The following is a 24685-nucleotide window of genomic DNA, read 5'->3' as shown; positions in this document are numbered from 1 at the left end:
CAGGAAGTGTGCTCAGGGCTTCCAGCCCTCTTGTATCGCAGGAGCCCACAAAGTCCAAGAGAGCTAGCTCTTGGGCTCCTTCAGGTCTTCTCTCCTGCCTGGAGAGCCGCAGAAACTTTTCAAAATGGCTGAAATAAGATTTAACTACTCTTTAATTTTCCTGAGTAAAATTTTTTTAATTCCTCTTCACTGTGAAATTTTATTTTCCATGTCAGTTTAGGATGGTGCCACTGGCAAACTCCACTTACTGTGAAGTAAGAAATGTAGATCCTTGGTCATCTGTACTCTGGCCCAATGTAATTTCAGATAGCAGCTAAAAGCCAAAACTGGCTTCTTTGCAATTCCAGTAAAAATGCTTCTGTTTTGTAATGCTGTAATATTATTACCAAGCCCTTTAGCACAAAAAGTAAATCTTTTAGCACCTCATATTGATACATATTGACATTTCCATTTTCTATAGCCCATTTTAGGAAAAAGTATACTGTAGCATCTGTGGCTATTTCTTGTGAAAATACCTAAATGTCACATACTCAGAGTTCTTAATACACATGATGTTTTGACAAAATTGAATAAATGGTATATAAGGCTGCAAAGTGCTATTACCTCATAAAACATCAGTGAATGGAACAGTAGAAATCTTTATCAACTATTTTTGAAGTCATAAAATGAAAAACTCCTATCATTGTTTGTACTTTCTTGACCTAAAAAGGTAGACAACCAGCCAATAACGAAAGCCCCAAACCTTAGGGTGTGACTCTGTCCTACTGCCAAGACTATTGCATTGGTCAGGTATTCCCCCCTGCACATTGAGGTTTTGATTTTTCCATCTTTTTGTATGCTTTATAGTCTCACAGTTAGTGAGTCTAGCATATCAGTCTTAGCATACCCTAACATTTCCACTGAAAATTAATTAATTGGTCTTTATGTAGGCACAAAACTTGTTATAATCCAGTTGAGAACAAGTGTAAAGCTGACAGGGTGTGAAGAAAAAAAAAAAAAAATGGAACTTTTCATTATGTGCAGTTATTTCACTAGGTGGTTGGTGCAAAATACAGATTGAAAAATGTTTTTCCTAATATCTCTTTTATCTTCTTGTGCTTTCCTGGGTGCCTAGCGTCAACGATGGTTGGTATATCATATTTTAATAATGGTATTTAAAGCGTTTACAATTGAAGTATGCATGTGTTTGTGTCTGGTGTTTTTATTTTTATGTATATGTATGCATATATATATAAACTTTTAAGATTTATATTTTATAAAATGTATATTTTGTATACAACTCTTAAGTCAGGGCCATTTTTATTTTTAGGGACCTACGATTTTTAAAGTAGGGGCAAGCTGATTTCAGTTTTCTTTAGTCTGTCTTAGTTGCTAATACTAAACCTTCATTTTCATTGCTGTTTCTTTTCCATGTGTACTAGTGAAATCTCCAGTTCTCATTATTGAATTGTCATTAGTGAAATGACTTAAGCAAAACCTGTGATACATAGATTTTTGTGTTAGTACAATCACATTTGTGCACGTATTTTTATTTGGAAATAATTCTTTTAAAACTTGCAATGAGCAGAAGATAGCTGTGCTAGAAGTTAATGGTTGTTAGATACAGAGCCTGTAAGCAGGAAGGTGAAATGGACACTACAGAAGGTAGAAGCACAGAACATGTAATGTGCTCTGGGCAATCTCATGTTAAGAAACACGGAAGAAAAGTGTAGGCTTCTTTCCTCCTCTGGAATGCAAAGTGAAGGAATCTGTTATCTTCACATTATGAAAGTACAGTCTGAGTTTCAGTAAATAGGTATTCCATTAAATATACAAAGGCATGTTGTTTACGAACACATCTAATAGCTCAAAATATAAATTTATTCTGCAAGGGTATTACCCTACACTTAGATAGCAGCTTATCCTACACTCAGAGTGGCAAGCAAGCTGCCTCGGTGCCAGGCAGTGACAGCCTGATTGGAGCAGCTCAGCCCCAACTCTCTTACCCTGTTTCTTGTGTAGAGCAATGTCAGATGCCTCAGCAAAGGTGCCCCAGTCTGCAGAAAAGCTGACTCGGCATATGTGTGCATTGGAAGGTGATGCATAAGCAAAGTGGGAGAGGAAAGCACAACAGAAGAGGTGTTGGGGAATAAACTCTTTAGTGGTGCTTTTTCTTTGTGTGTGATATTCTGAACTTAATGAGATCAGATAAAGTTCCCTGACCTCTGCGGGAACACTTTTGTACTTAAACTTCAGTGAGGATCCAAATTTCACACCTAAGCTCTTTCTGTTCCATTTCTCAGTTAAATCTCTGTTGATCTTTCTGGAGAGCTCAAAACTCAAGCGTGCTGAGATGTGACTCTTATAGCTCAGGCCTCTCTCTGATGGCTATCCAACCTCCTGTTTCCCCCACCCTTATGCTGAAAGATATTTTCATCTTCTCTAGTTTGACTGTATCCAGACATTAATAAAATGAATCTATTTTCCCAGAAATCTTGCAGTGAGGGGAAGTTTTCCTGGATCATGAATCATAGCAGCAACAGCTGCTATAATTTATTAAAATCTCAAGGTAGTTAATACCATAATGCTTCCAGGAGCTGCAAGCCATTCTCCCTGCGTGCCCTGAAGCAGTCAGTAGGCTTGACATCTTTCCATTTGAAATAAGTTATGCTCACCCCTCTAAATTACTTCCCAGAGATGTGTAAGTTTATCATTGGTTCATTGGCTTTGGGCTGACTTAAGCTCATCAACTGAAGTTGCTGTGAAGTGGTAAGTGAGTTAATATCAGAGCCATAAGGTTGACTTTGGTAAATTTATCTTCTGATAAAATGGAAGCTCTTTGTCTTTTACTGTTTACTGCCTTTAACCAGAATAGTTCATGTCTTTTTGTCATAGCCACAAAAGAAGTGGGAGTTTTGGAAGAGAGGTTGGTTTCAGGTTACTTTTTTGAGTGAAAACAAGCTTTGCTCTTCTCTCTAGGAAACCTATCGTATCCTTTAGTACAATACCATAATTTTTCTGGGTAACTTACGATGTTCAGCCCTTGAGTTAAATCACCTTGGAAGTAAAAAAGTTTCTTGACATTGTCATTTTGGGGATATGAGCACAGAAGCAAGGCACAGTATAGATGCACACTTTATAGCCCTTCCTGTTCCCCCTCCTGTCCAGTAACAGAGGATGGCCTTTTTCTGCATTCCCTGAAAATCAGCAGATTTGATTTTCTGACTACATGAGGAGTTACGGTTTTCTGAACCTTTGAAGTACAGGAAGCCATAGCACATGTGTTTTTTAATGAACAGGCAAGTGTGTTATGCTAAGAACACATGTTATTAGAAACTGAAATGTCTTGACTTTCACAAAGCAAAATTTTTTAAACACTGTGCATTAGAATTAATGATGCATTTTTGAGAGAGAGAGTATGTAATGCATACCAAGTGCTGACTACATGTGTCATTTTTAAAGAAAAAAATATTCTGCCCAACACATTAATTGATTTTATTAGAAAAAGATAAAAACAAATCATAATTTATAATCTACTCAGTCATTCCAACTGATGTCATTATTATTGCAGCTGCAAATGCTGGGGTTTGGAGTGGAGAGTCCAAAGTAGGTATATGCTGTATGATGGATACTGTAATAATCATACAGCAGCTTCAAGTAAGAGCTGAGAGATGTATGCAGTTTGGATGTATGTATGAACTGTATTCCTGAAAGCAGACATAAAGCAGTAAGTGTTCTGCATTGCTGAGAGAACTACAGCATAGGATACTTAAACTACTGTCTGCGTTAATCACAGTTCAACTGTGTCTAGACATAAAGGAGACTCTTTTCTTAAAAACTTGTCTCCCGCAGCTTGATTGACTACAGTTGACTGGATTATTTTTTTTTTTTTAATATCATGTATTTGCCAAAGTATAATTTTGGAGATTCCAAAAATCATTTAAGAATTTGAGTTAATTTGCAAAACTTGTGGGATTAAGAATAGAGATGGCCATGGAAGATCTGAAGTCTGTGCTTTCCTCATCTTTAGCAATTTGATTGCAGTCACTTTGCCAGAGAGAGTGCTGGACTAGGATGTTCTGACTTTTTTTTCCCTTTTGAGGGCTGCTTTTAGTGGGAATATTGGTCAAGACGATACAGCTTTCTTCGGTTTATATTCTTACACACTTCTCCTCCTCCACTTAAATGTTCATGAAGAAAAAAAGCTGGTTTGACATTCTTTCAGAGTCTGAAAAATGCCCAGGTGATTATCTAGATAGCCTTGATGTCCTCTTTGTGGTGTTTTTTGACCCTGTGGTTGCCATGAAAGTTTGGTCCTACTAGTAACTGTAGTATCTGATGTTGAAATGTCATGTTTCCGTTATAGACAGCTATGTGCACGATTCATTTTTAAGCATGCAGGTGTTAATTCTGCAGTTCCTGGCACTGTAGTAGCAAGTTTTACTTCCTTATCAGTTCTGCCTGTAATAGCAACTGGGTTCTCAGGTATGCAGCTAATAGCACCTGGGAACTGCATCACTGTTTTCTTTCAGAACAGAAAATAGTTCACTATGCTAATAAAGGGTAAAAGACTTTTTAATAACTATGGTAAATATAGTGCAGCAGTCTCTTAACAGATTAACATTGATCACATTGCAAATATGTGAAGATGTGATTGTTTTAAAAACAAAATATTGCGGACAGCTTAAAAGATGAGGAGGACTAAATGGCGGGAGGAAAATGGTCTGGAGTGAAAGGAAAAGTTGAGGAGACCACTGTTCTTCAAGGAAGTAGAAATAGTTCAAAGTAAAGTTATAGCAAATGCAAGGTAAGTGATAAGTGACAAAATATCAGTTAGTATGGAATAAAACAAAAACTTTAAAACCCCACTTGATCAACATAGGAGCAGTGAGATGTGTGTGTTTCCAAAATGCACAATCTGATTTGCTCTTAGCTAGCCAGAAAAAGGGCATTGGAAGTACAGCTACGTAAGACACCAACAAACTGTGCTTAAATGTATAGAAGAAAGATAAGAGCACGCAGGATATGCATGGGATGCATGTTCGGTCATAGGGCTGGTACAGCTCCGAACAGGATTGCTAGGAATGAAGCTGGTTGTCCCTGTTAAACCAGTTGGTGTAGCTTTTCTACTATTGCAGCATACTCAGGTTGAAACACAAACTATCCCTTTTACAACGTCAAAACTAGAAGCAGCCTTTAAATACTTTAAAATATTAGCATTTCAGAGACACTGTAACTGAGGGGTTTACAATTTAATAGGCTAGACTGTAGGACTAAGGCTCTGAATTCTCTGTCTGTGTAAGCAGTCCTCCTTTGACTGTAGTTACATCAATTAATAGTATCCTTTAGGTAAATGAACAATGTGTGTTTATAACAGGATGTGTTTGACTTTGAACTCCAGATACTGTTCACTTGAAATATCTTTTGCATTGAATGTTCTTCCTGTTAGCGCTCTGAAAAATACAGAGTGGGGAGGGGGGAAAGTCAAATATGCCAGTGGCTTTGGCAGCACCATGTCACCCAGGTAAAGCAAACTGGGTGGCACAGTTGGAGAATGTTTACACCAGAGTACTGCTACTGGCTCATCATTTCATAATATGCCTTTATGAAAATTCAAATTTTACTTTGAAAGTCTCAGATCATTTCGTAACCATTGCCAGGAAGTTTATTCTATTTCTCAGCATTACTCTTCTAATGGCAGTAGCTTGTGGGGTTATTAAATATTCATACATGCATAAAATTCTAGCCCATGGTTTAAATTGGTTTGAATTGGGATTTATCTTTTAAAACCACACGGTTTGCTCTTGAGGTACTGCTGTGCATTATGAGAAAAGGCTTGAGTTTATGTCTAATCCCAATACAGATTGCTTTACAAAAAGATTCATTTTGTTTACAAGATGTTAGCTTCATGAAAATACATATTATTGATTTCATAGCATACGGTTGGCATTCTCTAAGTGGACTGTATGTTAAAACAACACTGAACTGAACGTTGTGACAGCTGCCACTGGAGTTTATGTTCTCATGGTGTTTCTATCCAGAGCCCTTGTGTCCAATTGCTTATAGCTTTACAGTACTTTCACCTGACAGACTGAAATTTTCTGGACTCAAAGGTGACTTTTCTCTTTGAAGGTCAAGGCACAATTACTCAGCTTCTTTTAAAGCAAAAAGAGAAATGAAAACAAGAGCACCTTCCCTGCACCGAAAGTGCTGCTGTTATTTTAGAACTGGTGCAAGCTAAGTACATTTTATAAGCCAAACGCGGGTACTTGTAGAATGAATTTCTTTACAATAGAGGAGGTGGTAGCATCTGGCTTAGAACCGTTTTTGTGTTTCTACTAGTAAAACTAACATGAGTAAAAAGAGGACCTTTGGTCCAAACTTTTAAAGAAATTCTTGGCACTTTCTGAAGACGGTTGTCTTTTATTTCACTGAGTTACATGCCTTCGAAATGCACAGTTAATTTGCAGTAGAGCAAGTATGATTTTATTTGCCTTCTTGGTGAAGCTCAGATGGCAGTAGGCGGTAATGCATACACCTGCCAATTTAACTGCACGGGGAGCGATTCAGAACAAACCTCTGAGATGTGGTTGAGTACTATATTTTTTGTTGGATTACTTCTAAGATAACGAATTACTGAATGTAGGAGACAGCTGGTACTAGTAACAATGTCTGGGACTTACCTGAATCTTTAAAGTGTAGTTATAATAAACTTTTTGCTCATATAGCCCTAATCTTTCCTGCTTATAAATCATGTTGAATTTTACTCGGGAACAACACCGTCCAAGTCAAGCTTGTTTGTTTTTCTATCAATCTATGTATATGAATAGTCAATATTTTTATTCTATAATATTGTCTTCATTTTATAGCCATTTTTTATTTCTTTTGTTGTACTTCCTTTTACAAGTTAACCACTAAGACTTACAAAAAATTGGCTGACCAAATAATGTAAAATGTCATGAATTCACTCTGAAGTGTCGTTGTGGTTTATCTACCTAAAGATAAGCTCAAATATAGATGATTTTAGAAAGAGAGCTTAATCTTCCAGAAATCACTTTCCTTTTTATTAACTATGTCTTGTTTCATTGCAGGAGGGGTTCAAAATGGGATTAACTCTTGAAGGCACAGTATTTTGTCTTGACCCACTAGACAGCAGGTGCTGATGCTGAGAAACTAAATGTGAAATTCCTACGCAGTGTTGTTTTTAATTCTGAACACGCATATTATCCATGTGCCAAAAATTGCTTTTTTCAACATGTAAACTCTTGTGAGGTTTGCTTCTGTAAAAATCCAACTTAGTTCCAGTCTTTCCCTGTACAAATGTAAAAAGTTGTATTTGTTTATGAAAATGAATTAAATTACGCTGTTGTGTTTCTTTCTCTCACATTTTGGCCCGAGTTTACTGTGCTTTAGGACTATTAGCCTGGAGAAGTTCTTCAGAAAGCTCACACATACCTCTCCCTGTTTGCAGATGTGCAGGCATTATTTTTACATAATACTTTACTTGGCAGCATTTTGAAATTATGCTTTTAAGCCATTATTTAATATTCAAGCAGTAAAATGATTAATATCTAGTACAAAAAGTTCAAATTGCAGTGAAAAGGCAGAAAATACTAACCATTAATATATGCTTAAAAGGTAAATCTGGATGCCATGTAATTGATTTCCATTACTGTGTGTGGTTGCTATGCTGTATATATGTTATTAGTTTATAAAATCCAGAAGGTTTTTAGGTCCTTAATTAATGTTTTAGAAACTAACAAATTGTTAGTATGCTAATTAGGGTTTCATGAGCATAGAAGAACTGCTAAATTGCAGAATGGACAAAGTAACCTTTGTTTTGATATTTTAGAGCTGAACTGTAAAGTGTGTAATTTGGAATTCATTACATGATGACCATAACTTGAAAGAAGATTATGGTTTTGCATTTACTTAGGAATGTACGTAATTTTGTGTATAAGCAGGCACTCTGTTTAATGGGTTTAATGCTGTAAGTTACTTTCAACACCTGACTGTTCACAGTCAGGCTCTGTTGAGTAGTTTTTTCACTGTCTGCTTAAATGTTATTATGTCTTACTATAACTTTGAAGTTTGCTACAAGAATTCAATATAATTTAGTAAGTCCTTCATATCCACTGGTTGTTCATGTTACAGAAATAACTGCATACCAAAATTTTCAGCTGCTAGTGAGTTGAATGCTGACCTGTCTATGCATACTCTGCATTAATCTTTAACATAAGCAATAAAATACCATCCTAAGCCTATCTCAGAAAATGATTATCGTTAGTGTTTTGATGCCCAAACTCCACAGTAGGTAAATTAAAAAAAACTTCTAAAAACTCTAGCATTTTCCCCTCAAAACATACAGATGTGCGGGGCGGGGGGCGGAATTGTCTTTATTTTTTATTTTCTTTCCTTTTTGATGAGAGGTTTTTTGGTGATACTTACGGTTTTGTCTTTAGCGGCTTCAGTTTACACCAAAACTCCATTTTGCAAATTTGTCATCACCTTTATATCTTTACACCTTGCTCAACAAAGTACTTCTGCATAGACTTTTGAAGTCCACTGAAAAGAATGGGATTACTCCTTTGAGTCTGCCATATGCACAGGTACCTTGCTGAATGGGGGCCTTGATGTCCTACATTATGTTAGTCTTCCTCTCTCCTACTCTGTGTTCAACATTCATATAGAGTATTATATATAAATATATATATTAAGAATATATAAAATCACTAACAAATAGAATAGTATATGTTTCATAAAGAAAAGTGTTTATAATTTTGTTTGTCATATAGTATTTTGGAATTTGTATAATGAGGATGTTTAGTAGCCATAGCAATGGCCTTTTTTAACAAATAGAATTTGTATTTTTATTGTACTTTAAAAAGCTTTACATAATAAGCATCTATTTAGTGGTCATTTATTATCAATGGTAACACTAAGATAATACTTGCACATTTTAAGAAACCTTTTTCGTTACTGATTTTTATGATAGTTGACTGCAAAATGGCATGGTTAAATATTACATGACTGGTCAATCCATACAAAAAGACCTAAATCAACACAACTGTGCATTTTTAATGAAAAGGTTATGTGATTCAGTTGGAAACTGTATTTCTATGTAATCTAAAATGTCTGTTTAATTTTGCTGAAAATAAATGTTTTTAAATAAATTGCATCCTAGCACACAATGTTCATTCAGTAAAATGCCCAGTGGAAGGGAGGGTGGGGAGGTGCTTAAATGTTGGGCAGGACCTGCCACAAAGATTGGCAGTGCTGAAATGTGTCAAAGTCACCTTGTATGTTGGAAAGAATCTGATCTCAGCCAGTGTAGAGTAACAGCCAACATTTGACCTTTATTTTGAGTTTGGTCTAATCTGTAATCAGCAGAGAAAAATCTTGTTCCATATGTAGCTGCCTAATACTAGTAATTAGGGAGTAACTCTCTCCACAGTGCTTCATGGATTTAATTGGCTCTTTTCATTGCCTTTTTTTTTTTTTTTTTTAATACTTGGCTTCTCAATATACTTAGCTACTAAATGACCCTAATGGTTATTTAAGGAGTAAAGGATGTAAGTGAAGTCTTTCTGGATCCTGGAAGCCAACTTCTGTATAAACAGGTGTGTTAATGGGATAGGCTGCTGCATATGGTGTTGAAGCTTTGAGAAGAGAATCCATACAAAAATATTTAAACAAACACAACAGTGCATTTTTAATGAAACAGTTGTGATTAATTGTTTACTTAAACATCTGGTAATTACTTCCATTGCAAAATTTCTCTTCAATCTAATACTCAAAACCCATCTAACCTCTTCCATTTTTGGCAGTGGGGCTTGAACAGTTTAGGGGTGTGGATGCTGTCAGGGCTAGCAAGTAAGGGGTATGTGTAATCTCCTATGAGTTACAAACACAAGCTATTCTTTCTCAGAACACATCTCCATGTTCCCACTTCTATCACTGTTCTTTTACAGATACTGCAATAACATCGTCTGCTAAATCTTCAGGCTATTACTTTAAAAATACATATTTGAGAGCAGTACAAGGAGCGTAGGTGATTGCTTTTGCTCTGTGTAGAGTAAATGGGAGTGCTGCTGCTGCTCAGAACAGAATTTTGTCTGTGGAAGCTGTCTCGTTACAAATTCCTACTCTTTCAATTATTTATTAAAAGCATAGTCTCTAAGCTTTCTAAAATTAAAAAAAAAAAAGGCTTGATAACTGGTTTGGACTGAGAATACAAAGCGATTCTGCTAACTGTGTGGTCATAGGCAATTCACTTGACAGAAGCCTGTAAACAGAGAGTAATGTCATCTGCTGGGTTAGAGATACAGTGCTAAACGAGTCGTGAACAAGACTTGGGACTCTTAAATTTGCCCTCCAACAAAAATAAAAGAAAATACCAGTGCAACTGGGCGCTACCAGAATTGTCCAGCCTTTTTTCCTTCTTTTGGATATCTTTTCTTCCCTCCCTCTTTTTTTTTTCCTGAAACTTTAAACTTCAGTGATCACACTACTGATCATGCTAACTGTGACTCTGTCACTTTGTGGTTATGTAGTACTAGGCTTCAGTTCCACTTGTCAGCTGCCCAGCTACTGCGCTGGCGTCTCATACCAAGGTGTTAACACCTAGAAGCAAGATTCCTCACTTTCGATTCCTTTTTTTTGTATGATATGGACTGTTTTCCTGCCTGCTTATTACACCATACCTGAGTAACTGAGGTGCACAGGCTAGAGGAGTTCTTAAGTCAAATAAGCTGATGGATGGTGAGTTTGTGTGTTTTCTCTTTTTAACCGTTGATAAATTACTGAGCATCACTGCAGGGTGTTCTTGGCTTAACCCATTGTCTTCACTTCAGATGGGTTTGTAAGTGGCTGTCCTTTGTCCTTCCGTGTGACAGATGTGATTTGCACTAAACATGTAATTGATCAGATCATTCAAATTGGCAAGGATCAAATCCTTCATGTGACAAAAGGCATTGTATTTCATTTTGGCTTCACTTATGGAAAGGAAGAAAGGAAGAAGAAAATTCTCACACTTGCAGAAGTAAGCATGGTTGTGTAATCCCAGAGGTCATTGAGCATGCTAAGGAATGGGGCTGGCTTTGAGACTTCGTTATGATGATTATTTTTCAATTTGTGGAAGTAAACATGGTCTCATTCTCAGCGAGCAATTCTGCTTCACAAAAAGAGTCCCTTCCGCAAAGGAAGCAAGTGCCACTGCCTGAGAAACAGAGCTCCTATTTTCATTATATCCTGTCCATCACTAGCGATTGTCACCTTTTGGACACCATCTTAAGAAATGTGTTAATAATTGCAGGCAAGCTCTCAACTTTCTCAGCTTGACACTTTAGGGTTTTAATTTTTATTTTTTTTAATTCAGGATGCAGAAGTTCACACTTTAAAAAAAAATGACAAAATCTCCATAACTGGCCATATGTTTTAAAATGCAACCAAAAATGCCTGCTAGTAGGCGTTCTGTAAGCGTCAGCTAAAAGACAGCAAGTAAGCTTTGGTACATAATTAGCTTGTTTTTTTCCTCCTCTTAAGACATTCTTAATGAGAGACTGAGACATATGTTGCATTGTCAGCTGGTGAAAAGTACATAGTAGCTCTCATGAACGAAACAGAACAGGATTTCAAATTGTCATTTTGCTTAGTTATTTCAGAATGGTAGGCAACATTTTGTCAAAATGAAAGTCTGACATTTTTAATATATGCAGCCTTCTCGAGATGCTTCAACATTCAGTGAGTGTCAGTGCGTAGATTAAAGAAACTGCACATTTATTTATTCACCAGATGAAAACACTTCCTGGAACTGCAACACTTTCAGTGGATTTCATGGACTGCATACATAATATTTGTGTGTGATGGGGTAACCGTTTCTGAACATATGAATATGCAATTTAGCTGTTGTGTTTAAGAAATTTCTTGGGAGTCTAATTTAGATACAGGATAAAAGAACCTGCAAGTTTAGTCTCCTGCAGTGAATTCTGGAATGGATTGAACCTATTTTAAGACTCAGATGAATGACAGCAATGAAAATCAGTATATTTGAGCTTTTGGAGTCTTTTCATTTCCACTATTTATTTCAGCAAACGTGTGCCTTGCAACAAAGAATAAGGAAGGCAGTATGGAAGAAAATTACAGAGGAAAAAATGTCATCAATTTAGTAATGTTGAATTTTTTTGTGAGACTTAACTGATTTGGTAACTTCTCTCATTCTGCCCCATCGCTTTTTATGCCTATCTGAGGATTGCACGAGGGCTGCCTAGAAGCAGATTTCCCATATTTGCAGTCCAAGAGAACTGCTGTTGGAGCTGTTTGAGCTAGCTGGAAGCAATGAATGTTTTTCCTACCCCCTGTAGCCTGATTACACAGAGCAGGTAGCTCACGGTGAGCCTCTCCCAAGATGCCTGCTTGCCACAACCTCCAGTTTCCATCCATTTATTCCAATTTCTGGTAGTTTGTACTGTAACAAAGATATAGCTAAGTTGTTTAGCTGATGAAGGTTTCCAGAAGGAGAGTCTTCTGTACTAAACCATTGCAAAAGTGCTTTAGCTAATTGTCCTTACTCCCATATTGACTGGAAAGCATGACAAAAAGAATAATGGTCATGCATATTTTCTAAATGCCTATCAATAAATTGTTTATATAAATTAATCTCCTTATGATAAGAGCTTTCCCAAAACAGGAGTCTCGGAACAGACCCTTAAGAATTTTCATCAGTGCTGTTTCCTTTGCCGCTTCATCCTACACACAAGCTTTTCTGGTTAAAAAGGAAATTTTCTGGCAACTCAGAAAATCTATTCAACTGAGCATTTGAAAAACCTACTTGGGGCTCTACCACGTGTGGCATTTAATTTGTTGCAAGTTTTATTTCTTATATGATTGTAAACATTTTCTTCAGTAAAAGCCAGATGCTTTTTGAAGCTTCTACACAAAAATTAGAATTGGAATATTTTGAGCATATTTCTCTGAAAATAATTCAATGACTTCTCTAGGAAGCTGTACTGGTTCCCTTTTGAAAACTATTGTGCATTTGAAATATTGTGGTGTTCAGTTTTTGCATTTTGGTTTTTTTAAAAGGAACGTCTTTTTTTTCAAATAAAGTGATCCTTGACACTGTGGAAAGACTCTGAGAAAATACTTAGCCTGTGTGCTATGTTGGGATAAGAGTCTGATGAACATACGGTTCTTGGTGGGGAAAACAAGAGCAAATCCTTTTTGAAGGGCCTTGATAGACTGTAAAAACCTGTTTTTTCATGTTCATTATTAATTTTAGGGTATGTTAGGACAATATTATCATGGACTTACATACTTTGCTGATTTTTTATAGTGGAAGAGAGCTATTGTAATGGCAGATTAAAGTCACCTACAGTTTAAACAATGCAGGAATGGGTTCCCCATGTTTTTACAACGTTATATGTATTAGAATACTATGAAGAAGCCAGAATAGATCTGAACTTCTGAAACACTTCAACTCTCAAACAACGTTCAAATAATGACAAGATCATATGTAATTTGTGATGGATAAACCTGGGATGGAAAATGAGCAATTACATCTGGAAAAAAAAAGAGTTTTCGAGATCAGTGAGAGTTAATGAGAAATTTTACATGAGAATGAAAATTTTCTATGGGATTTTTTGTCTGACTGGGCTTAGCCATTATTTATGTAGCTTTAATTGCTGATGAGACATACTGCTTCTGAGAAGCAAAAAATTAAACAATTAAAACGCCTGACGCTGTTTCCAGATTATCAATAGAAGTGTGTAATGATCAAAAGTTTTAATCTTGATTTTCCAAGTTGTCTGTATGTTTTCTCATCCTTAAGGTTCTGAGTCTATACTAAAAATCTCTCCTCCAGGGTGTTTCAGGATTGTTGGCATTCACTCTGTGCATTTTGATAGTACCTGTAGCTTGCCATAATATTTAATACACATTGTAAAAAGATTAGACAAGGCTATAATCTGTGTCATCACAATTGGATACTGTCGCAACATCGCAATGGATTGATGTATGAAACTGAAGTAATATCATGCTGTAGAGGTTCCATTATTTAAGAGCCCTTTAAAGATGCACAGATTTTAAAAGAAGCAAGTGTTATTTAAAAGTCAGAAATATGTGACTAGACCTAAGTAAGCAAGATAAATTGCCTCTTGGCACTATAATAAATAAACCAGTAACCCCACCAAAGCCACATGAGTTATATAGCTGTAATGAATTTGCTTGAAACTTAGGAAAAGAGAGGCTTGTTTCTCAGGACCACAGATTCAGTCTGTCACAGACCTCCCTGGTTAAAACAGTGAATGCCAAAGGGGAAAAAAAAAAATCCTACATGCTACTCTAAACAATATTTGACTCCAATCCAATGTATTGCTGTTGATCAGTTTAATTCAAGGTTGAACTAGAAAACATGATCATCACAAGCAGTAACGCAGACTGTGTACTGAGTCAGAGCAACTATTTAGAAATAATAGCATTACTTGTAAAAGGCATTCTCCACTGAAAAAGTGTAAAAGAAGATCAACTCTGTTATGGCTTTAGCAGTCTTCTCATAAAGTATTTATGGAGAGATCATCCTGATTCTTAGTGTGTTCATAAGCAAACTTTATGGTCGCAAAGGATACTGGGAAGCAATGATAAAGGCAGTGTAAAATGAGAAGACTAATGTAAGTGAGAATATCAACAGGGAAAACCGGACTTTGCATGACAACATAGACCACAGAAAATGCTCACGTGATGTTTAACTGCTCTGAAAAGATAAATTTTGAGCATCTGTGAACTTATAACTCATTCAGAAAATGCTACTGAGCAATATCTATCAAGCGTTTAAATACTACTCTATCACTGGTAGGTTTCATTTTTCAGAAAAAAACGTCACAAACTGTTTAGAATATCTTGTGACATTTATTTATTGATGTATTCACATTAGAACTGGAAAGCTGGTATCTATTGCTGTACACATGGCATTGTGGGGTATAAAGACAGTAATGGGCAAACGAGGATGCTGAATGCTTTTTCTACAGAGACTGAGGCTTCCAGACGTAGCTCTGGAGTCAGGAGGGGATTTTTGGGTGGTTAAATGGGGAGGTGCTTTGTACACCGCAATTTCTGGATGAGAATACAGATTGCCAGAGCTGACGGAAATCTCCATCAGGATTTCAAGCACAATGCAAGTAAGTGCAGGCCGATGTCGAAGGCGTTCCAGACACTGGCCCCTCCCTCAGCTGTTATAAAGCAGAGAGCATTTAAAACTTTCTTTTTCTCATCCAAGAGTAAACCCATGGGAAAAGGTACCTTCAGATACATTCCAGCAGAATTTAGATTAAGTAGGGAGACATTCTGACTCCCCATATTCAATTAAAAAGCAAAAAGCCAGTAAGAGAGGCATAGCTTAATGGCATATATAAAAAATGCATTACCTCTATGTTTATAAGTGCAAGTTTTTGAAGCTTAGAGTAGTTATTTGCATATAGAACATTGCAGCTTCTACTTGCTTGAATACTGCTTATTTTTATTATAATTGCTTGGAATTTATGAATTAATTTTCATCTTTTCACAACTGTAATTTTCCTAGAGTGCCTTCTGGAAAAGTGTGAACTATGCAGGCTATCTATATTTCAATATTCAGACATATCTTGTCTAGAAATAATGGCAAGACACCCTTTCTTTCTTAAAACATAAAAACCAGTCATCTTCCTAGGAATCACAAATTGCATGTTGATGTTTCTAAGGGTAAGCAAGCCTACCAAGGAAAGTTGGAAAAAATATTGTGGTTGGCCCCAAGAAGCATATTGCCTTCCAGGAATGATGAATTAGTTAGTAATCTACAGCTCTGTGTGTCCTTTTGGTTGTGTTTTTTTTTCCACACCTTATGCAATGGCATCACACGGCTGGAGTATTGCCTGAAAATGATCCCGCATTACACGCTTGGACAGTAGCACTTGTGGCTGCTTTCCAGGGGAACAGCGTTTTAAGCACGGGCTAGGGGGGAGCTTGTACCTATTTAGGTGCAGGCGTACACAGAAGTAAGTTCTGTGCATACTGAGACCTGCTGAAAAGCAGGGACAATTCGAGGTTTCTGAAGTTTTGCAGACTGCTTGAAGAGCCCTTCTCCACTTTTTCCCACCCAAGATGCCAGAAGCAGTAACTTCCAGTGCTGAGATCACCTGTGCAGGTTGACTACAAATACATTTCCAGTTGGGAGACTGGGACAGGACAGTAAAAACTGGCAGATGGTGTCACTGCAAAACTACAACTTGATGCAGCCACCTCTGAAACTGTTAGTACAGCATGTTTTGAATACTGCACAATATGCTAAGACATTTTTTCCCCTCCTCTCTCTTCTGTAGTCCATGTCTCTAACTCTCCTTTAGTGCAAGTTGCTTCTTAGTGCAATGTTGCTGCCACCTTGTAGTCTATCTTTTTTTATCCAGCCAGCTGTTGACTGTTAGTTCTATTCTGCTGTTATAGTTTATGTCCTAACAATGCATAATGAATATATGCCAGGAAAACATTGCTAAATTTATAAAGCAGGAAAAGAGAACAGCACCATACCTTTGTTTCATAAAAGTAATTTCTGACCAAAATTCTCATGTGCTGTTCTGGGATTGTCTTCTACATACTAGCTTTTCAAAGCTGATCTGTTAGTGCAAGTGTGTGTTTACCCTCCAGCTGCACTGCTGTGTTGGACGTTTCCCAGTTTCCTTACCGTTGTTGGTGTCGTCGGATAAAGTCAGAAAAAAGCTTCTGCCTCTTTTTCTATCTCTTAGTGTCATTGGACAACGGCAGGCCGTTCCTTTATCTTCATATTTATCTGCATACCCAGGTGTAGACATAAATAAACTGTATCTATTTATATTGTTCCACCACTGCGATCCTTATTCCTTTAAACTAAACATCAGAAGTTCAGGGTAAGGGCATTAAAGGCCCTCTGCGGTGGAGTCAAATTCCAGGAGGCCATACCATCAAGGTGACTCGCCCTGGGCTTCTGGCATCACAGCTGTTTCTGTACACCTTGAGGGCAGCTGTGGGGTACGGCCTCTGGACTTGTCTGTTCAGGTGACCCTCTGGTGCTCAGCATGTCCGTGTCCAGCAGCGGGCAAGCCAAGCTGCATCTGCCTTTACAGCCATCAGCGTAGCAACGGTCTCCTGCTTCCAGTCCTGTTACTCAGCAATGTGCATATATATGCATATATGTAACGGGATAAACATGTCTGTTGCAGCCATCAACTCTGTGCTGTTCTGCAAAGCCATCTGTCCTCTGCTGTACCTTAAGCAAGTCAGGCAGGTGGAGAAGGTCACCTCCCGCAAGGTGTTGCGAGGTAGAGATTGCCATTGCTATAGCGGTTCACGAGACCCAAATATGCAGGAGGAGTTGTGTGGCCCAGCAGGCCCTTCTTGCACTAGCTCCATGAAGTTGGTGACTGGTATAGTTGAAGCTGTTGGGGACAGTGAGGAGCCATTCCAGTCAGAGTGGGAACAGGAGGACAAGGCAGCCCAGGAATCCCAGCCCTGGCTGCCCTCATTGGCGTACCAATTGAAATACCTTACGTGCTAGGATGTCTTGTGTACACTGATGGGCGTCTGTACCCCACCCTGAACTTAATAAGCCTTTGATGTGTCAGCTCTGGATTCTTCCTTACTCTTTCAGCTCCTCTCTTCCTCGCCCCAGCACTCCCTGTGCAGGCACCAAAATCGTGCTTATTTGGACCGTAAGTATTTAAAACCTCATGAAAGGCAGACTAGATACTTCTTAGGAATCGGTCCCAGCGTCCCATTAAAGTCTGTCTGGAACTACTTTCTTTGTGTGGCTGCCATCGTGGTCCTCAGCAGTTCATTTGGTGAGGAGATGCTGGTTGAGGCCAAGCCAAATGTACTCTTGATTTCCACAGTGCTCTCTGAGGTACAGTCTGTGGCTATAGCAGATTAAATGCACACGGAAAAGTGAATTGCTGCCCCACAGGCTTGGCTGCCTTGACTATCTGAACTCTGCCACCCACACAATTCTCCGGGACCAGTATTACTGTTAATATTTTCATCCTCCTGTTGTATGGCTGAAGGCCCGTGTGCCATTTGTTAGGAATTCCAAAAAATGGATAAAAGGCAGTGCGTCCTCCAAATGTGCACATTAACTCAGGATAAGACCACTCATCTAAGCAGACTGTAAAGCTTCCAGGTTCATCTCCACCACTGACTGATGGACTAATTCCTAAATGGGCCCATGCCTCTGGCTGTCAGTGTTAGCTGTCTCAAGTCCTGAGAGCTCCAAGGCGCAGTTGGGATCCTGTGCGAGAGATTTCCTTGATGGTTGGAGAAAGCTCATCAAGCAACAATGAAAAGGCAGGCTCTTAGAAGGTGCTTGTGGTCAAAGTCCTCCCACAAACTTCTTTCTTCTTCAACTGCATTATTAAGTAGCTTTTCTTCTGAGTTCTTGCCAGTGTGGCCAGGGGCTTTCCTGACTTCTGCTGCAGGTAAAATACTCTTTGGTCAGAGATGGTTCTGGTGGAGAGAAGGGGGGGGGTTGTACTGCAGCCCAGCCTGTGGGAACTCTAGGATGCAGCCCGTCCATGCAGGGACTGCCAAAGCCTTTGGCTGGGCCGGGCCAGGTTATGACAGCTTTATCAGTTTCCTTTGGAAGCAGTGGCCGGAGCTGGTGTCTGGAAAGTCTGGCTGGGCAAACAAGGATAAGCACAAAGGCTGCTGGGAGAGAAAGTTTGGGTTGGGAACAAAAATGAGAAGCTTTCATGTTAGCAGCCTGTTAGTGTAATTAAAAGGGAGAGGCATGGGAAAGACTTACTATTGAGGACAGTGCAGGGAAAGGCAAGAGAGAAAGCTGTGTAATTCTGTTGTTCAATCACTTTTTCTATCTTGTGTCAGCATTTTTAGCAGCTGCCAGAGAAACAATGAACCACATTTTGTTGTCAGTATATATGTGCACAGGGCATTTATGTTAGACCTTCTGTGACACTGAGGGCATGCTCTTTCACTTCCCAAGTACTTGCTGCCTGACTTTCTATCCAATGATCAATATGTGTGGAACCCATGATAATGCACGGAGAAAGCAGCCCTTCTCCAGTCAGTGTGTGTTTCAGAATCACGGAACGTAATTACTGCTAACAGAAAGAAATTCCTTGGTCAGAGGGATATATATTTATGTTGGTGCGTGGGAGTACACTTTTATGTGATCCTTTCATGGACTATTATAAATTTAATTTAATTGGTATTGTTTCATAATAGCCTTTACTAGCAGAGTATAATAAATTACTGCAAGCTGACAGTGGTTCTCCCTGTGATTGTCCCATGGGTACCCTTAGATACTTGCCAGGTAACACAGGCACTGTCTCCCCCAGGGTTGGCAAACATTGTTCTTCCTCTATAATAATTAGCATAACATATTTCTAATCCTGTCTCTAGGGAATCTAGTTAATTCTTGTCTTCCCCCTCTAGAATAAGGAAAAATGTTTAAGTATAAAGTTCATAATAATATAATTATCTACATTTATATGAAGTCAACCTGCAGTTTGGAAACAAATACGAACCTTTTGCCTTTTTAAGAATAAGGCAAGAGTGGCTTATCAACAAACACATTAAATTCCAGCTCTTGGCTTTAATCATGCGAATATTTATGTATGTGTATGTCTAAATGCTTACACCTTCAAACAAAAAAAACCCCAAAGATGATCTGGACGAGCCCACAATAGCACAGTAAGTACCCAGATGAATTAGGTGTAAGAGTTGTGGTCTTTGTCACTGCCAGATTAATGCTGCTATGAATCTTGTGAAATACTATTGTCCAACTAGACTTCTACTGCAATCTACAAGCTTGCATACTCTAATGACTCTCGATGGTATATATTTTATACCAACTTTTCTTTGGGGATCTGAAAAGAGTAGGAAAAAATAGGAATATTTTTTTACTCTAGCATTGTCAGTGAAGAATAAAGGGGAATTTCAAAGAAAATTATCAAGAATGTAAAGTTCTTGCTAAACTAAAAAGATGTTGGCTTGCTACAGTTTGAGACAACTCATTATAGTGAATATGTGTGACATACACTGTTATTCTAAAATGGCTAAGGCAGTCTTTTGTAGAAAACAAATATTACAACATGTCAGAGAGTTAAAGTGGAAGGGCAGTTTTGTCAAATTAAACACCACATTTTGAAGAGGTTTTGTTAGAAGAAAAATTGGCGCATTTCACAACTTAAGCAAAGACAGCTATAATTATGTGCAGGATGTGTTCTCTCTTCTTTATGTCTGTGTTTTCAGATATATACATCCTAATACTTGTTTTTTATTAAACAAATTGTTAGCATTATAAAGAGTTACTTGGTTAGTTTTCTCTCTCACCCAAATCATCCTGTGGATTGGATGTTCCAGCTACCCTGTATTGTGGTAAAGCAATGGAGTGCAAGAGAGAAGCGAGTACCCTCCTCAGGAGTCCAGTCTTACTCCTTCCCCGCGTCTGCTGAGCCTCCATAGTTCAAGACCATCTTCTCTGTGGAAGACTTTTACCCAGCATGGCTTCCAGTGACTGACTTTTAAATTTGCCAGAACCATCTTCTAAAGGTACCATGTTGTAAGCAGTAGACCTCCTTAACCAAGGTTGTTCTTTCTCATTCACACAGGCCTGCCACTGAAAGGACAGGATTGTAGCGCAAACTTTGAGTTGGAAAAGGGAGGAAAAGGTATTTCTGGGAAGTGGAGTGAAAACTGGGAAATAACATGATTAATATGTTGTTATTTCTTCAAACATACACGGAACAACATCATCCAAAGCCACCATACAAAGGGTTAAAAATTACTTAGAAGATTTATGGATTTTTCTTTTAAAACTCAAGACATTAACATAATTTTTATTTTATCCTTTTTGTGCTTACTAATACATTTGATCTATCCAGATCAAAGCCCAGAGCTTTGCTCCTAACAAGAAAGAAAAGAAGGATAACATATAGTAAGAGACATTCTGATATTACTACATTTCTAATACATGAAGTTTTGAATCGGTCTATGGTTGTCCATTCTGTACTAGTTACAACTGTCTCTAGCTCAGAGGTTAGGCTATAATGACTCAGTCAGATTTTATCTTGGATCCTCAAATTTCACAGAAATAGCTGCAGGCTTTTGAAGAAGTTTGCCACACTTCTGAGGACAGACACTCCATAATCCCTGATGCAGCCTTTAGCCAATTTTTGTGGCCTTCAGTTTATTACCAGTGAACAGAGTATAAAGAAAGTTTTTTGTGTTTAACAAATGCCATGGTAGCATACATTAAAGTAGAAATAGAAAGTTCTGTTTATTTCATAAGGAAAAGTAAGTTTAAATGTTTATTAATAAACTCTATTATTACTCTTCAAAAACATTGTGTTCTTAAGCCAAAAAATATCACACTTAAAACAGTATAATAAAATTATGTAGATTAATATGCAGCCAGCATTTCCAAGGCAGAAAAAGCCTAAACCATTCAAAGCGATGGAAGAGTTCTTGGTGCTTTTTCTGTTGAGCTGCATTACTTTGTTCTCTGAGTTGGTGTGTTAGCAATCTTTAGCTATCTTTAGCTATCTATTTAGCAAACTTTAACTGAAGTTAATTTCATTAATACTACTAGGCTGCAATGTTTTTAGGTCAAATATTAGTGAGCTTTTTTCACTTCTCATGAGATATTAACTCATCTGTGAGTAAAGCTTTTAGCGCAGTCACTAGTAACCTGACCTTCTTTCACATGATGTGACCACAAGCTGAACTCTGCAATGAAGATTTTACTTCTTTTGTCCCTGATCTGAAGTGATATCAAGTTTCCGCTGTTTCTGGAAAAGCTCAAATCCAAGCTAAAGTCCAACATGCTCTGTGGTTTTGATCTAAGTCTGAACATCAGTTTGCAAATCTCAGGCTGCTCTGCTAGGAAAACCCTGACAACCATCTGCTTCATTTTACTTACTAAAATCTCAGATAATTTTAGTCACTGGCCTAGCTTCACTGCTGTTGGCCCAACAGGGGAGTTGAATCAGGCCTATCCCATTTTTGTCCTCATTTAGCTGCTTGGCAGAGAGAAGCTCATATTGAATTGGTAATCATTTACTCTACAGCCATACCATAACAGCAGTGATTCCTTATTCGTTGTGAAAGCAGCTCACAGAAACCCCTCCAAACCACATAGGTACCGAAGCATCTGTGCCTCCAAATGTCTGCAAGACAGAAATAACCTTGCCTGAGCCCAGCAAGAAGGGTTTTATCTCACCTCCATGTGGCATTCCCAGGCTCAGTCAGGGTAGAAGACTTCCCAGGACATGGCTGCGGCAAGTATGTAAAACTTGGGCAGCTTTGTATTACTCCAGAGCACAGCAACAGTGGTCAAAAACACAGGGGAATTTAGGGAAAGTGAACAGGGATGAATAAAGATGTTAGCTTTAGTGGCTCCCAACCTCTGCACACTAGTATCAAGTGTGTCACTCGGGAAGCGGCTGGTTCAGTATGACTGCTGTGAGTGCCTCGTGGTATCTTGGGAAGCGGCGATGCTGTGTGTCACTCAGATTTGCTAATGCTGCAGGGGTTTTTGTTTGCTAGGTTGGTTTGGAGTTTGGGGTTTTGTTGGTTTTAACAGATGAGGAAGAAGTACTTGCCATAGGATTAGGAATGAATCAGTCTAAAGGGAGGATGGTCTGGCAGGAATATTTCCTATACAGGGAGGGAGGACAGAAATGATGAAAGATGAGCATTGGAGAAGCGAACTAGGAGAGAGCTCTGGAAAAAAAAGCATTGCCATTCATCTATACCTCTAACTAGAACTGTAAACAAGATAATTTAAACCACCTTGCTATTAAACAAGAGACTTTAAATCCTTTTAAAGACAACAGCTCGTGGAGTTAAAAAAAATTTTTAAAGAAAAAAAAGGGCAATAATAAAATATTTTATTATTTTATGTAGTTTTAAAATACTTGTGCTTCCTGTCATTGTCTTAGTATAGATTGATCAGGAATTAGTAAGAAAGATCTCCTATAAGAAGAGTCCAGTATATTTTTGTCATTCTTTCAAGACACTGAAGTATATATAGGCCATTTTGTCCTATCACTTTAAACAGTGGGTATAAAATTCTTGTAATATTTGAGCTGAGTGTAGCTTATTTTCACACTAAAATGCTATTGCAGGCTCAGTAACAGGCTATACAGTTGTGAATGATAGCAGAGAGAGAAGTGGAAGGAGTAGTTGTCAGACTGCTGGCAGTATTGCTTGCTAATTCCTAAACAGAACAAGGATTTTCATTTCAGTTGTTTCTGTTAATTACTTTGGATGTATTGCCCATTTAATTCCATTGCTGTACTTCTCTTCAATAAAGCATATCACATAGCTATGGTTTTAAACAATTACATGGGCCACATATTTATAGAAACCCAATCCCAGCAGGAGCCTGCAATGTTTCATAACAGTCTTTCTAAATGATTGCCTGGTGAAACGCTGACCACAGTGCAGTTGATTTAATTTTTACATGCAGATGGCTCTCTTTGTCTGGTTTACATTGCTGCAACAGCATTCTGTGTCAAGGTGACACTGTACCAAATTACAGCAAGAATTAGCAAAAAAACTTAGTCTTCTGCTTATTAGACTGTTTTAATTGGGAGTTAGTTGATTTTGGTTTTATTGCTGTCCTTAGGGAAAATCCAACGTGTTTTTCCTCTAAATGCTTTGGATCTAAAATTAATATTTCCAGAGATTATTAAATTATCTGGGCTTGTCTGCTGTTTCCATCTGTTAATAGAAAGTGCAACTACATGCTTTTTTTCCTTGATGATTGACATTATGTGGTTTACTTTGAAAATATTCTATTTGCAAGAGTCCTTGTGTTACAAACAAAACTTGAGACACTTGAAAATCAAACATCATCAAAACTGCATTAAAAGATTACCAGTGTAGGTGTAACCTTGCTTAGATATCCTCACTTTCATGCAGATTGATTTTCCAACATTTTTAAAGGCAATTTCTCAGGACCTGGTATCCAAATTCCACAGAAATTCAATGGAAGATACCAGCTGATGCAACCCACTGCAAGTTTAGATAGTGGCAGTGGAGAGACAGAGGTGCAGTTCAGAGGTCTGCCAAGAGGGACACGAGTACTTCTGGGTAGTTTGAGCCACCTGAACCCTACTAGTCCTTGCCTGATCCCTGGATTTAATTTGACCAACTCAAAGATGCCCTTGTGCAGCGTCCTTTTGTGCTCGGTCTTCACCATCGGTGCCCTGCACTGTGGATTTAACCACCATCCTCATCTCCAGTGCTGACTGCAAGCACACACCCCATGCCAGGTCTGCAATGAAATGCTTGCAGTTAAGCTTTTTGGCCACCTTGCTCCATGCCTGAACAGAGGGAATTGTCCTTTGATTTGTACAAAAGCTTTCAGGGTCACTTTCTAAGATTCGGGATCTGTAGGCTACCCTAAAACTGCTGGAGATGATGTAAGCTCTCCTGTATGTGATGCATGCATTCTCACCAGAAAAAAAAAAATTAGTTCCCATGTAAAGAATGCAACTGAGAGTAGATAAAACTGGACACTTAGATTTTTGAATTTGAGTGAAAACTTCAGAAGACACGGGCATCTGAAATAAGGAGTCTTCTGAGACACATTTGTTGGCCAGCCTTACTGGGTGTCATGGTGCCAAGTGTTGAGTTTTCCAGATTGTACCAAAAGAGGGATTATTTATTTGTTTGTTTGTTTGTT

At 38.1% G+C, this 24685-nt stretch overlaps 1 protein-coding gene across 1 annotated transcript in view; it reads left to right on the top strand.

Moving 5' to 3' along the window:
* GULP1 (GULP, engulfment adaptor PTB domain containing 1) overlaps positions 1-7142 on the top strand; it is a 46466-nt gene extending 39324 nt beyond the window's left edge. The window contains exon 10 of the mRNA XM_010294692.1: positions 7071-7142. Coding sequence (XP_010292994.1) covers positions 7071-7142 — 72 coding nt within the window. The remainder of the gene's footprint in view (positions 1-7070) is intronic.
* Positions 7143-24685: the final 17543 nt, after the last annotated feature.

This window comes from Phaethon lepturus, unplaced genomic scaffold, assembly GCF_000687285.1.
Source record: "Phaethon lepturus isolate BGI_N335 unplaced genomic scaffold, ASM68728v1 scaffold1589, whole genome shotgun sequence".
Taxonomy (NCBI): Eukaryota; Metazoa; Chordata; class Aves; order Phaethontiformes; family Phaethontidae; genus Phaethon; species Phaethon lepturus.
This window is presented reverse-complemented; position numbering and strand designations above follow the sequence as displayed.